At 39.9% G+C, this 16,012-nt stretch overlaps 3 protein-coding genes across 3 annotated transcripts in view; 2 read left to right on the forward strand and 1 right to left on the reverse strand.

Annotated features, from left to right (window-relative positions):
• The window catches only part of LOC123511300, a 66,180-nt gene extending 65,273 nt beyond the window's left edge, over positions 1 to 907 (forward strand). Inside the window, 1 exon segment of the mRNA XM_045267076.1 lies at positions 1 to 907. This exon segment is cut by the window's left edge and continues 107 nt beyond it. Within this exon segment, the coding sequence (XP_045123011.1) occupies positions 1 to 154 (154 nt within the window). The 3' untranslated portion in view covers positions 155 to 907.
• A 1,778-nt stretch (positions 908 to 2,685) lies between these two features.
• On the reverse strand, positions 2,686 to 5,052 carry LOC123511303. Its single transcript, XM_045267078.1, has 4 exons — positions 4,950 to 5,052; positions 4,510 to 4,540; positions 3,582 to 3,791; positions 2,686 to 3,321 (listed from the first exon to the last, which is right to left on the reverse strand). Exons 2-4 carry the CDS (start codon positions 4,538 to 4,540, stop codon positions 3,182 to 3,184), a joined length of 381 nt encoding a protein of 126 aa, XP_045123013.1. The 5' UTR covers positions 4,950 to 5,052; the 3' UTR covers positions 2,686 to 3,181.
• A 1,410-nt stretch (positions 5,053 to 6,462) lies between these two features.
• On the forward strand, positions 6,463 to 14,504 carry LOC123511092 (extensin-like). Its single transcript, XM_045266707.1, has 9 exons — positions 6,463 to 6,522; positions 10,241 to 10,341; positions 10,577 to 10,628; positions 10,717 to 10,750; positions 11,043 to 11,500; positions 11,786 to 12,498; positions 12,863 to 12,941; positions 13,970 to 14,045; positions 14,365 to 14,504. The coding sequence occupies exons 1-9, from the start codon at positions 6,463 to 6,465 to the stop codon at positions 14,502 to 14,504; spliced, it is 1,713 nt and encodes a 570-aa protein (XP_045122642.1).
• The last annotated feature ends 1,508 nt before the right edge of the window (positions 14,505 to 16,012 follow it).

Consider the following 16,012-nt stretch of genomic DNA (forward strand, 5'->3'; position numbering starts at 1 on the left):
AGCCTGGCTTTGGTTCTTTTACGAGTCAAGTTGTCGCTTTCTTGAATTCCTAATGGGATGTGCAATGGCTAATATCACTCGCCAGCCCGTGAACAGACATCCTCAGTACCCGTACTCCCTCCGTATCAAGCAGAGGAACTCCATCTATATGTGAGGGTGTGCAAGTGTGTGGAGGCGACGACCGTTTCCTAGAGTTACCCATGAAAGTGTCAGTGAACCGGGTTCGTTTTCTGTATATAGAATGTTTGTGTACAGTCTTGTCTAGCGCTGGGAGGACTCCGGGAAGGCTTCTGACGGTGTTGATGTTAAGATGTGAGCCTGGCGGTACTGGAGAGAGAGAGAGAGAGAGAGAGAGAGAGAGAGAGAGAGAGAGAGAGGTGGCACGCGCGTACAGACACACACACACACACACACACACACACACACACACACCTATGTACATGCAAAGCACACAAAATACGCGCATAACACGGAGGTGAATGTGAGAGAGGAAAATATAGATAAGAATGGTGAATGATGATATGAAGGAGGAGAAGAAGAAGAAGAAGAAGAAGAAGAAGAAGAAGAAGAAAACAACAATAACAACAACAAGTACAACTAAACAATCAGGAGGACTTTAAAACATAATTAATAAACAACAGGTTAATTTTCAATGTGGAAATCGAAGGAAAGATGTGTTAATACTTGAGTGAGTGCGTACATGCGTGTGTGTGTGTCTCTCTCTCTCTCTCTCTCTCTCTCTCTCTCTCTCTCTCTCTCTCTCTCTCTCTCTCTCTCTCTTCTGGTGTTTTGATGTTGACCTGCGAACCTCTTTCTTTCTTAGCTTCAGCTTATCTAAAGGATATTTTCAATCAGTTCATTTTGTATAATACTTGACGATAATTTTACTTGTATTCGGTGTGTGTGAGGGGCGGGAGGGGAGGGAGGAGGGTGGGCCTGGGAGGGAGGGGAGGAGAGGAAGGGAAGGGTACATGGGTGGGAATAAAGAGGGGAAGAAAATAATGGAAGATGTTCAATGTGATAATGTGCGTTGGATAAATCTGTGATGCCTACATGAATCTCTCTCTCTCTCTCTCTCTCTCTCTCTCTCTCTCTGTAAATATACAACAAAAAATCCACTCAATGTATTTTTGTAGTTCTATGTTTGTACATACACGTGTGTGCCTGGATGTTACCTCGTGTGTATGTACGTGTGTATGTATGCATGTATGTATACACGTGTACAAGTAGCTCTGTGTGCGTGTGTGTAGATATGTGTACTTGAGCGTGACGTACGTGAAGTGAGCGTTGTATGTTATCAATAAAACCAAGGAAAATTTTACTTTCTTTTTATATTTCATTTTATTGGTTGATTGATTACTTGATTGGTTGATTGATTTTTTTTTTCTTTCCTCTATATATTTATTTGCTACTTCTTTCAAGGAACAAGAACAGAAACACTAACAGAAAAAGAAAATCATTAAGGTGAGAACAATTCGAATGATCATGAATGTATCGTGATAGTTGAATCAAAACTTTGTCCAAACTTTGTCCATTCACATAAATACATTAAAAGATAAAACTATAAATAATACAATGAAAAAGATGACAACTATAGTTTGGGTTTGCTGATGGTGATGGTGATAATCCAGTGACGGTGGGAAGGAAGAGAGGGGAAGGTGAGCTTAGTGATGGTGGTGGTAAAGATATAGTAGGTTTAGAGTATGAGTAAGAAAAAGAATCACCACGCAGAGAAAAGGAATAATCGACTAATTGAAACCTACTAGTGTCAGTAGAGGCGAAGCTGGGGGTGTCAGGAGGAGGGAGGACGAATGTGTGTGGGGAGGACGATGGTGATGGATCTGTCCGACAGGTGAAAGAGAGGAAGAGCTGGGAGGAGGTTGTAGATACAGTGAAGGAAGGAAAGTATATAAAGGATGTAACTGAGGAAGGCGATGAAGGTCGTTCACGTTGGATAGGGGTGGCCCACTACCGCGTCACGGAGGAGCCCAAAAAGTGTGAGTAATTTGATTTTTGTTAATTAAGATTTCAAACTAATTAGTGTCATTTCATTAGCAGTCAGAGGAATAACGTAGTTTTCAGCTTATAAGAGAAATGGAGTGACCGGAAGTATAAAGACAACGACAATGATCTTTGGATTTAACAGTCTTTGACATGCCACTGTGCGAGACTCGTCCCTTTGTTTTCACGGTCAGAGTTCGATCCACAATGAAGACTCTCGTGGGCGACTCATTCCTTCTTCAGTTAATTTTTCAAGTGTTCTTATGAAGTAATCGAAGGGAAACATCACACTGGAGGCAGCGGCGTGATTTCCCAGTGTTTCTATTAAAGATGAATACTTGCTTTTGCTATATACAGGTAGATATCTCACCACCTTCATACAAATTTTGTGTTTCTATAAAGTAACCACAAGCGGTGCGATTTCTCAAGTGGTTTTTATACCGAGGAATACTTGATTTCTTAAGTATTTTTCCATTGCTTTCTTTTTGCTTTATTTTTATACTGAGAAATACTTTATTGTATCACACACAAGTTCTCGTTTCTTGTTGACATCTAGTAAAGATTTAACTAACATTTTCCATTGTTTACCTTCTCCTTTTGTTTTATCTGGCCGAAATGACTGGCAGCCATCACCGTAGCTACCTATGACAGGAATGAACAATACTACGTTGAACAGTTCTCTTCCATAATTTATTGATCAAGAAGCCGAACAATAACACACTAACCAGGAATCTTTTGTTGAATACAGGTAGAGATGTAGAGTGCTATGATAAATGTAGTGATACAGTAGTCTCTCTCTCTCTCTCTCTCTCTCTCTCTCTCTCTCTAAGCTAATCAATCATCCAAACAGCCAATCAATTTAAACCAATGAATTTATAGCTAAGTGTCAATCTATACATTTAGCAATTCATTACTAAATTTGTCTGTATATCTATGCATCAATTAAATATTCAATCAAGCTAAGTATCAGTCAAATATTCAGTCAAGCTATGTATCAATTAACATTCAATCAGGCTATGTATCAATCAAATATTCAGTCAAGCTATGTATCAATTAAAATTCAACTAAGTAATGTATCAATCAAATATTTAGTCAAGTAATGCATCAATTAAATATTCAATCAGGCTATGTATCAATCAAATATTCTATCAACCGTCATTTTATGTATCTATCTATCTCCTTAAGTAGAGCCATTAGCGGCGATCTTATCAGCGGCTCTGCTGATCTGGAACATGAAAGCCACGATGATCATCACCAGGATCACGAGGATAATGACGAACACTATGATGATGATGATGATGATGCGGATCGTGTACAAATCTGGAGGGAAAAACAACAGTAAAGTATATTGGTATTTTCTTCTTCCAGTGTTCGATATTGTATAGATTTTCCTCTTTACATAAACTTAAGAAGCATTTAGTTATGTAAGTTAGGGTGGGTCAGGTTTTGTTAGTTTCACTGATCCACGTGTTCATATTCCCTTATAGTAATGCAAAATAACTGGGACACATTCTCTGTGGATATCTGGCTAAATTTTATACGTTTTCTGTGATAAAACATTGAATGGCAGACTAACTCACCGTCCTCCACTTGCTTTTCATGTTCGAGATCATGTTGCGACGGTCTTCTTCTCAGTGAGGGTTCCTCCACCATACGAATTTTTGACCCACTAGAATGATCCAACAGCCTGGTCACCTCCGACGATGCCTTACTTTGGCGTGACGAACGCTGCAATTTCCCCGTGACAACATGGTCCTCGGTGGCCAGAGTGGCGGCCAGGCCCACCACCACTGTCAAGGTTTGTCACTTGATTTTCGCTCGTAAACTCTGTAACTCTCTGCCTGCTTTTGTGTTTTTTTGTTATATTTACGAATTCAACTCTTTCAAAAGGATAAATCTGAAATACTCCTTTACCAGTTACTTCAACTTTATCAACAGGAAAATTTTAAAGAAAAATCTGTACTAATAAAGTTTCAAGATTTTGATCTACCAGTGACTTCAGTTCTTTCAAATGGCTCTTTTCAAAGCATCTCTCAAGGCAATATCGGACTAACTTTATTGTCTCCTTTTAGATATGATAACTTTCAACGTTTTATTCTATAACTTTCTTTTGTGGTGTCATTAACTCAAGCCTTTCAAACACAAATATTGGAATTTGGAGTTGGCAAGAAGTAAGAAAAGAACAAAGGTAAGGGATAGCTATGAACGAAAGGAAGGAAAAATGTACGAGTTTTGAGGGAAGGGAAAGGGAATTAAAGCTAGAAAAAAATGGTTATAGGGAATACTTAGGAAGCAAACCGTGAAAGATCTAAAAACAAGGACCGGGTATTTTTTTTTTATCTTTACGGATCTGTAGGAATTAGGTGCCATGAGTTGAGCAAAAGGGGTGGGGAGGAAGGAACTCGAAGAAGGAACTGAGAATAATGAGACAAAGCATAAGCTAGAAGGTGACAGAGAGGAATGAAGTATGAGTATGGGGGAGGAGGTGACAGTGTTCTGTGTACTCACCGAATGCGAAGAAGAGAATTGGACGGAACATCTGAGAGAAATTGAGAGACAGATCGTTAAGAACACTTCTTACTGAAAAAAAAAGAATATGAAAAAAAAAAAACTTATATATCAGTTACAAAAACAATTCCAGTTTGATAATGCAAACTTCCCAAGATGTAAAATAGGAAAAATCACAAATAACGAGCACTTAGAATAAAAAAAAAAAAAAAAACGAAAATACCAAATATAAAAGTAAAACATACACTAGTTGTAATAAAGATGAAAAAACAGGATGCAAGAAAAAGAAAAAAAAAAAACACTTACAAAGAAAAAGAGAAAAAGATAATTATAGCAGATAGTAATAGTAGTAGTAGTAGTAGTAGTAGTAGTAGTAGTAGTAGTAGAAGTAACAGTAGAAGCAATAACATCAGTATTAGTAGCTTTGTAAGAGAACCAACCTTTCTGTTTTAGATCCAGCGAGTGAATGTGGTGAGCGAAGGAGTGAATGAACTTATTAAGGAAAAGAAATGCGGGGGGCAGGCGGAGAGGAGTAGGCCAGAGCAGGGGGGAAGGGAATAAATGAGGTAAAGGAGGGAGATGGCGAGATGAAGGCTGTATGGTCAGTGACACCCTTACACCTTACCTGGGATGAATGACCTTGTGGTGATAGCATCGTAGTCGCGGGAAGCAGGACACGAGGACACGATGAGGATGAGGGGATCGAGGAGGAGGAGGAGGAGGAGGAGGAGGAGGAGGAGGAGGAGGAGGAGGAGGAGGAGGAGCACGTAGAAGAGGAGAGAAGAGACGAAGAAGAAGAAGAAGAAGAAGAAAAAGAAAAAGAAGGATAATAATGAGAAAAACTGAAAAGAAGAAGAAGAAGAAGAAGAAGAAGAAGAAGAAGAAGAAGAAAAAAACGAAAAAGCAGGAATAAACCAGAGCGAATTCAACAACTTACCACGACAGCAGATGGTGTTTCAGTTGTGGACTAAAGATCAACATCAGTGCAGTTCGTTTCTCTGCAAGCTGTAATTGTTGTGCTGTCGATGACATTAACAGTGCACGACACGAATGTTGGAAAAGCACAATGTGTGTGGATGCAGGACAAAGATTTACAGTGGCGTGTCTCTCCTACAAAGCAGTACTCACAATTTTGAACGACCATAAGAACATATAAAAAGCTGTAGAAAGTGATCTCATTGACGTTCAACAGTCTGTACAGGATCTTACTATAGACTGCCTATTCTTTTTCAGATTTGGATTTTCTTTTGAGGTTTTCCAAGGACGTTTATTAAGATTTGAGTGACAGTTTGATAATGGTTTTGCACAGTAAGGAAGAAACGCCCATGAAAACATTATTACGCTGAGAACTTCCGTGGCCTTTGATAGTAACGCCCTGCTGATGTTTTAAGTTTTCAAGAATACTTTTTAAAATTGTATTGATAGTTTAACAAGGATTATAAATGGTAACGAATAAATGCCAGGAGATCACTGCTGGTAATTTTGAACCTTCGAAAATAATTATGAAATCTGAAGTGTTAAGAAATGCGAAACTTGCTTAGCACAATGAAGAATGATTTTAGTGATACTTAGTGATACGTAGAAGATTTAGCCATGAAAATCCTGCCAATAACTTCAGCGGCTCTTGGAAACAAACAGTCAATATGATGGTGTGAGGTAGGAATGGGACACTTGATGGGGAAAAAATTCGAGTGATAGTTTAACAACGGTCCGAGTGAAGGTTGGGCTTCCTCACTCAGGGCAACGGTTTCTTAGCGGGTGAGCTTTGAGATCGGAGGTACCCCAAAAAGTATCCCAATTTGCCCATAAATTCCCGTGAAAAGCCCATATGATATAAATAAAAAAATTATTATGATTACTAAGAAAGAAACACTCATGAGAACCTTGCTGATAGTAGTTTGGAACCTTTGAAAATCATCCTTATGAGAAGAGAAATTGGTTGGTGAGACGTCAATGGACAACCTGAAGCTTCATGAATATGTCAGTGAACTGCAGGGTTTGGACAGCAGTCTGGTAACCCGTGACTGGCGTGTGTCAGCGGAGTCCTTATTATTAGTTACATATTTTGATATATGATAACTACAAGTATTGATCCATTCTTTCTCCTCCTCCTCCTCCTCCTCCTCTCCCCGTTTCTTTTCCTCCTCTTCCTCCTCCTTCTCGTCCTCTTCCTTCTCCTGTTCCTGTTCTTGTTCTTGTTCTTGTTTTTGTTGTTCTTGTTTTTGTTGTTCTCTTCATTCTCCACGGCAGTCCTTATCTTCGTCTTTATCAGCATTTTCATCATAATTATCATCGTTCACTTTTTCTTTCTTTTTTCTTTTAGTTTCCCTTTTTGTTGTTATAATTGTTGTTGTTGTTGTTGTTGTTGTTGTTGTTGTCATTATCATTATCATATCATCATCACTATCACTACAACTCACCACACCTGAGTGATGTACCTTTTCTGTTACTAACTCGACAGAATCATAATACACGGACCTCTAGCACTCCTTGAAGCCTGACAGAGGTAGACTGACTTAATATTTTCTTTTATTTACGTAAACTGTTGTTGTTGTTGTTGTTGCTGTTGTTATAATTACTGTTATTATTGTTTCTATTGCTACTACTACATTCTCTTCTGCTATTATAACTGATTATTTGCTTTACCGTTGTCTCCTCTATGAGATCGGATGGCTAATGAACGTATCGATATAAAATTAAACACAATAAAAAAGCAGGACAGTAAGAGCGAATGAATCAATGAATTAACTAATCAAGTAATCAGTAAATATATAGATTTCTTATTGACTCAATTAAGCAATAATATTAGTGGATAAACAAACGTAACACACACACACACACACACACACACACACACACACACACACACACACACACACACACACACACACACACACACACACACACACACACACACACACACACACACACACACACACACACACACACACACACACACAGAAAAGACATAAATAATCTTCGCCCAATCTCTATTCTTCCAGCCTTCAGTAAAGTTTTTGAAAAAAATTATCTGCTCTCGTTTGGTAAATTACCTTGAGATAAGCCACCTTTTAATTAAGCAACAACATGGATTTAGAAGTCATCATTCCACCGAGTCGGCGGTACTACAATTTGCTAACAATGTATATCAATGTCTAGAGGAGAAACTGTATGTTGTGGCAATTTTAATGGACCTATCTAAAGCTTTTGACACATTAGACTATGAAATATTATTTAGTAAATTAAATAATATTGGCATTAGGGATACACCACTAAAACTATTCAAGAGCTATTTGAGCAACAGGTATCATTGTGTTTACTGTAATCAAAATTATTCCTCTTTTAAACCTATATATAAAGGAGTGTCACAGGGGTCTATTCTAGCTCCTACACTTTTCTTATATATATCAACGATACTGCAAATTCAAGTACAAAATTTGACTATGAAATATAATGCTGATGATACAAGCCTTCTCATAAATGATAAAGACTTCAATTCCTTACACTCGAATATAATATCAGAACCAAACATCATTAAATCCTGGTTACAATCTAATAGATTAAAGCTGAATATCTCAAAGACTAAATATGTTGTCTTTCAGAATAGATCAATTAAAAATGTATTTCCTCCTATATTTTTAGACGGTGAAGTTTTATCACAAGTTAATGATATGAAATTTCTTGGAGTAAAAATAGAAGATGATTTAAATTGGAGCTGCCATATTGAAGATGCACGATTACAACTCTCAAAGATTACAAGCATTTTGTATCGCGTTCGGCACAACTTAACTTGAGAAGCGATGATCAGCATATATTACACTCTCTGCTACCCTCACCTCACATACTGTGTCTCACTGTGGGCAAGTACATGGCCTTCATTTCTTAATAAATTAGAAATAACACAAAATAAAATTTTAAGATGTATCTTCTTTATGAAAAAACACGATTCTACAAGAGATATTTATAGTAGAGAAAATATTCTTAATATTGTTTCCATACACAAATACTTCACGCTTCTTTCAATTCACAAATCTATTGGACACAACTCAATATTTACAGTCATTGATAATCCTGTTCATACCCGCAGAAATAATGTCAATTTAAGATGCCCTACCTTTAGAACTACATTGTATAAGAATAGCGTCACATGTAACGGCCCGAACTTGTATAACAGCCTGCCAAACGAGATCAAACTTTTTGGTAATTTCAACAAACAAACATATAAAAACAAAATAAAGAAACAAATTTTGATTGAACAAAATTTAGCATAAAGTTGTACCTATGCTTTGTGTTGTGTATCCGTTTATTATTACTTTTTTCTTTTCCTTTCATATTTTTTTCATTGAATGCTTGTATATATGGTGTCTCAATCAGACTGTAGAATGTATTAGTTAGGTTTCTGCCTTGGTGACACCACATTGTATGCAAGTTAACTTTACAATGAGGTAGGATTACTCCCTAACTAGGTTAGATATTATGCAAAAACTATTTTTCTGCTCTCACTACATATAATTTTTAATTAAAACCGTCTGTCTTAGAAGTTTTGACTCGACAGACCATGCCTGACATATTTATTGATTGTAAATCTGCCTGTATTACTTAAAAATGGCAATAAACTACACTTATTTACTTACTTACTTACTTACTTACTTACTTACACACACACACACACACACACACACACACACACACACACACACACACACACACACACACACACACACACACACACACACAGCAGAAACAAAAGTTCCCCTACTGTAGTCTCCATACTCTAAGGTTCTGTCCGGTGTATGCCCTCTGCTTCCCCGTCCCTCTCTTGTTATTTTGCATCATGTTTTAAAGTTAGTCTCTCTCTCTCTGTGTGTGTGTGTGTGTGTGTGTGTGTGTGTGTGTGTGTGTGTGTGTGTGTGTGTGTGTCACTGCTGTTGTACCTTGTCTCATGACGGAACAAGGAGTAAGCCTCCTGTTCTTAGAGTCATAGAAAGAATGTAATATAAAAGAGCCTAAATGAAACTATTAAACCTACACGTGACGATTGAGAGTTACGTAGTTTTATCCTTTATCATTCTATCCATATTGATCTATTCTTCTTTTCAAGGTCCGCATTGCTTTGGAACTAACAACTTAATCACCGAGACTTTCAATCGCCCAGTATTTCATTCAAGATCCACTTCGTTCCTAACTTGCGAACATTAACATTAACAGTATCAGCGTAACCATTTATTCATCAGTAATCTCTGCATTTTGTACCTGAGTACTAAGATAGCAACTCTTGCTATCACCTGACTTCACTCGATGCATACTTTCGTTGCCGCTGCTAATGGTCGTGGCAATGGTTGTGTGGTAAAGATGGTGGAGGAGAAAAGGACAGCATTCTAAAAATCTCCAAGCGACTTATCTCGACAATTTGGAACATGCTATAGTTAGCATTGTAGAGGTTATGAAAAGTGGCACAGTGAGTAATCTGCAACATCACTGAGCTAAAATAAACCTGGAAGAGAACCCAAGTAGTAATGATCTCTGTGGCCTATGAAGACAGATCTGATGGGGATCACAAGAGTTTAGGAATAGTGGGCACAAACAGAGTGATACACTACTGACAACACTGCTAACTGGGCTACATACGGAAGGGTCGGGGGTGAGGGGGAACGACGCGCCAGAATCCTAAATCACATCATTGGGATCAAGAACGCACAAGTCATTGACCTCTTTACTTCCTCCCATCTAGCTTCACTTCCAGGCCATGCAGTCCCCGCCTCTCCACCAACCGACCCACTCTTCGCCACGTAACTCATACACCCCTTCATTGTCCTCTAGGCGCGGGACACGGTAAGTGGTGTTGACATGCTCTCTGCTGCTGCTACATCTACTGCTTTTCCTACTAGAGCTCCTGTTGGTGGCGCTATTATTTTTTAGCTTTTACTCACTTCGACTACTAAAATTATTTTGTGTTAATGATAGAAACGTTGATACTGTGTTACTAATATCACTATCATAACCATCGCTACTATTACTGCTATTACCACCACTGCAACTACTACAGCTATTATTACTATTTCTACAGGTGCTCAGTCAACCACGTTCCACCAGAGCCTACAACAATGAGGCTCTTAAAGGTAATAGAGGTTTGCGAGAACACATCGGTGCTTATTGCTTTCATACATTTCCCAACCACTCACCGTCTCACATTCATTCTTTCCACAGGGATACGACAAAAGCCTCCTGTTGCTGCTTCTAGGTGAGTGAGTGAGTGTGTGAGTGAGAGGGAGAGAGTCAGTCAGTCAGTCAGTGTGCGTGTGCGATAGAAAACATTAGCCAATATTGATGACCAAATGATAACATTACTGCTTCTGCCAATAAGTGTGATGATGATGATAATAACAACAACAATGATAATAATGATAATAATAATAATAATAATAATAATAATAATAATAATAATAATAATAATAATATTAATAATAATAATGTACAAGCCACTGTAACATGTCTGATGTGAGTAATGTGAGTATGTATCTATGTATCCGTAGGAGTGACATGGTGTGGAGCAGGAGTGACGTGGGCCAAGAATGCCACATCCACACCTCCCTCTGCTCCCAAATCAACCCCGGCATCCACCAAATCCACCCTGACACTCACACCCTCACCAACATCCACACACAAATCTACCTCTCAAGCTAATCAATCCACGCCACACCTACACCCACACCCAAGACTACACCTAAATCCACGCCCACACCTACACCCAAGACTACACCTAAATCCACGCCTACACCTACACCCACACCCAAAACTACACCTAAATCCACGCCCACACCTACACCCACACCCAAGACTACACCTAAATCCACGCCCACACCTACACCCACACCCAAGACTACACCTAAATCCACGCCCACACCTACACCCAAGACTACACCTAAATCCACGCCTACACCTACACCCACACCCAAAACTACACCTAAATCCACGCCCACACCTACACCACGCCCAAGACTACACCTAAATCCACGCCCACACCTACACCCACACCCAAGACTACACCTAAATCCACGCCCACACCTACACCCACACCCAAGACTACACCTAAATCCACGCCCACACCTACACCCAAGACTACACCTAAATCACGCCCACACCTACACCCACACCCAAGACTACACCTAAATCCACGCCCACACCTACACACACCCAAGACTACACCTAAATCCACGCCCACACCTACACCCACACCCAAGACTACACCTAAATCCACGCCCACACCTACACCCAGACTACACCTAAATCCACACCACACCCACACCCAAGACTACACCTAAATCCACGCCCACACCTACACCCACACCCAAGACTACACCTAAATCCACGCCCACACCTACACCCACCCAAGACTACACCTAAATCCACGCCCACACCTACACCCACGCCCAGGACCACACCTACACTCAAAGCTACACGCAATGCTACTGCCAACACTAGTACTGCCAGTCCCAATGCACTCACAACTGCACCCAAAGCCAGTACTAGATTTAATTTCAAAGCCACACCCAAACCCATTGCTAACACAACAAAAGCTACAACTCGAGCCACAACTAAAGCCATTACCAACACTACAATCCAAGCTACACCTAAACCCATAACCGACAATACAAGGAAAGCCACAACCAAACCCATTACCAATAACACAACCAAACCCATTACTAACACAACTACCAAAGCCACACTCAAACCCACGACTACACCCACTACGAACACTACAATCAAAGCCACACCCAAACCCACTATGAAATCCATCCTGGCAGTCACTAAAGCCACATCTAAGCCCAGCCCTGCATCCCCAAAAGCCAGTCCTAAGCCCACACCTGCAGCCATCAACACCACCATCCCCCCGATACGCTCCCTGGGAAATCTCACCACCAGCAATGCCAACACCACTGAAACAGCTACTGATGTCAACTCCACCGTGACACCTGACATCAGACACGGGTAGGGAGTGCAGGCGTTCAAGGTGATGAGTAATTCCGCGTCCCAAACCAGACACGCGCGTACACACACACACACACACACACACACACACACACACACACACACACACACACACACACACAGACTGTACTTTCATATAGCAGGTTCTGTGTATTATACGAGTAGGAGCCGCTTTAGTATCCATCTGTTTCATTCATTACTTTTAGCCTCATTAAAGAATGTATGAATTGATTAATCATTCTTTCTCTGTCTGTCTCTCTCTCTCTCTCATTCTCTCTCTCTGTCTCTGTCTCTCTCTCTCTCTCTCTCTCTCTCTCTCTGTCTCTGTCTCTCTCTCTCTCTCTCTCTCTCTCACGTCTTTCAGGAGTGCAAAACCCATGATGATCCTGGATGTGGAACCGGAGACAGCAGAAGCAGGCACCTCTGTGGAGATCAGCCTGGAGGTGAGCATTGTACCAAGTCTCCAGTTGTTATTGGGCAACAAAGATAATCAGTCCGGTTCCTAAGTGTTTTGAGACTCCTGAAAAATTATTTTTAAACTTAGATATGGTTAGTCAAGTTTTAAGATGTTACAGCTTTTTTTTTTTTCTGTTTAAGGACTCTTTCGAGAGACATGATGTCAGATTGTTTAGTATTTGGGATGTCTTTGAAAGTTATTTGAAAGGCCAGAGAGATGACTGACCTGATTTTAAGTGATTTTAAATGTTTTTATATTCTTAAAGGAGTTTGGGCTCTCTTAGGGAATACAGTTAAAGGTTACATGTACAGGGATGATTAGTTGGGTGCCCAAGACGTTCTTTTCTTTCCACTCATGTTGTAGAATCCTTGTTAAACTTCACTAGATTAATGGCGACACATCTTAAGTCCCAAGAAGCCTCCTCTACTCCAAACACTGTGCAGCGTTATCGAGGGAAGATGGCCGCTGTGGTACAGTGGAACCATGCGTGCTTTGGGATCCTAGAGGTCTCCAAGCGCACGGGTTCGAATCCTGTCCACGGTCTATGTGTAGGTTGGGCTTCCTCACTCGGGGCAACGGTTTCCTAGCGGGTGGTCTTTAAGATAGGAGGTACCCTAAAAAGTATCCCCTTTAGCCCATAAATTCCCGTGAAAAGCCCACATGGTATAAAAAAAAAAAAAAAAACGATTGGGTGTGCAGTCAGTCCCCAGGGGCGTCACAGCAAATCAACACAGCCGAGCTCCGAGACTAGATTGGCCACACATCTTAGATCTATTTTCTACATATTTCTCTTCCTAGTGGGGCTAACAATTGAATGATGAGATGAGATATTCTGTCTTTCAATCTAAAAACAAAAAGAACCATGAAAACAGTTGTAAGGAAGTTTTTGTTCTGGACACACACACACACACACACACACACACACACACACACACACACACACACACACACACACACACACACACACACACACACACACACACACGCATGCATTCACGGGTGTCTGATCCACAGGTATGGGAGGCGGGTACCTTTAGATACTTCATTGATGCTGGAGATGGAACATCTGTCAAGAAAGGAACATATAATGGTTCGTTTTTTTTTCTTTTGTGTGTGTGTGTGTGTGTGTGTGTGTGTGTGTGTGTGTGTGTGTGTGTGTGTGTGTGTGTGTGTGTGTGTGTGTGTGTGTGTGTGTGTGTGTGTGTGTGTGTGTGTGTGTGTGTGTGTGTGTGTGTGTGTGTGTGTGTGTGTGTGTGTGTACACATTTGCCTTACTATTGGAGTTTGAATTTCTTGTAGGTGTAATAGTATAACTGAATATACAAGTAAATGAATTAAAAATAAATAAACAAATATGATATACTAAAATAATTTCTGGTATTTTTCATTGCTTTTCTGCAATCACCACAGAGGCAGAAGTGTTGGAGGATCACACGTATGAGAATCCTGGCATTTACACAATCCGCGCCTGGGTCATCATCCACTTCAAGATGTATTACGCCAAGCACAAGCAGATCATCATCACAGCACCGCCTGCCCCGTACGTCTGATAGAATAGTGTTCCTGTCATATGTTTTAATCTACGACAAATGAACTTTTCAAGCACTTAATCTATTTACAAGACATTAGATTATGAATATACAATAATTTGCTATCTTAAAACATATAAACTTTTAGTGGGAAGAGGTATAAAGTTCGCTACAAATTTTATATATTGTGGCAATACATAAGTGACCCAGTCAGCAAGCGACAGCCCTGACCATTACAATTTCCTTGAATTCTGATGACCGAATTCATGAGTTAGAGTGATCCATTTTCCCGAAATATAGCTTTATATTTAATTTGTTTATTTATTTTCTAAGAGAATAATTATGAAGTGTGTATCTGTGTGAAACAAAAGGCACACTTTGTTACGCTGTTCTGTGCGCCATTCAGTATGTGGGAACGGGAGCTTTGGTGCTTATTTGTTTTACACAATCAATAGTAACTATATCAGCAACGATAATAATAGTGGTAGCAGTAACATCTTTAACAATAATGATGATCATATTGATAATAATAACAATAAAAGTTACTCAACGGGTCAGCGTGAGTCAAGCAGAGGTGTGCTTTTTGACCAGAAATATGCGGAATTTTAGCTTAGAATGAGTTATGTCCTGTTTGTGAAATTATGTATGTGAATTACTGATTTTAATATTCTTTCTCCTTTTCTACTTCTTCACTACTTTCCATTTGCTTTGGTTATATGGTGACATTTTTCATCTCTCTCTCTCTCTCTCTCTCTCTCTCTCTCTCTCTCTCTCTCTCTCTCGATCACCAGGGATATGAACTTGAGCGTCTCTCCGGAATCCATATTGGAGGGTACCAGTGCACTGATCACCCTAACAGTAAGTGTTCCTTGTCATTTGTGAATAGGTTATACTTTACAGATATGTGGGGATGGTGTAGCAGCAGTATTGTACAAGGGTTTCGTGAATATTTTGGCAGTGCTGGAAAACCTCTTGACGAACTCACCATAGTGGGGAAATTAAAAGCAATTACTGACGCAGAGAGAACTATTTTGTGCCTCATGGTCTAGTAACCAGAAACTTTTATCCTAATCCTGACATTTTGCGTTCTAATGAAATTCTGCCCTGAGTAGTGTCAGGGTTTGCTTGTTACTTCTAATGACATCAACGAACAATTAACTTTGGCACCAGTGGGACACACCATAGCGCCATGGATAACTTACAAAATTTATTGATATATAAAATTTATCACTATAATGGGTAACCTCAGAAAAAAAAAAAAAATCTTAGAATGTATTTGTAATTCAAAGAATACACACACACACACACACACACACACACACACACACACACACACACACACACACACACACAGTAGTGTAGTGGTTAGCACGCTCGACTCACAATCGAGAGGCCAGGGTTCGAGTCCCGGTAAGCGGGGAGGCAAATGGGCAAGCCTCTTAATGTGTGGCCCCTGTTCACCTAGCAGTAAATAGGTACGGGATGTAACTCGAGGGATTGTGGCCTCGCTTTCCCGGTGTGCGGAGTGT

The sequence above is a fragment of the Portunus trituberculatus genome, chromosome 31, assembly GCF_017591435.1.
Source record: "Portunus trituberculatus isolate SZX2019 chromosome 31, ASM1759143v1, whole genome shotgun sequence".
Classification (NCBI taxonomy): Eukaryota; Metazoa; Arthropoda; class Malacostraca; order Decapoda; family Portunidae; genus Portunus; species Portunus trituberculatus.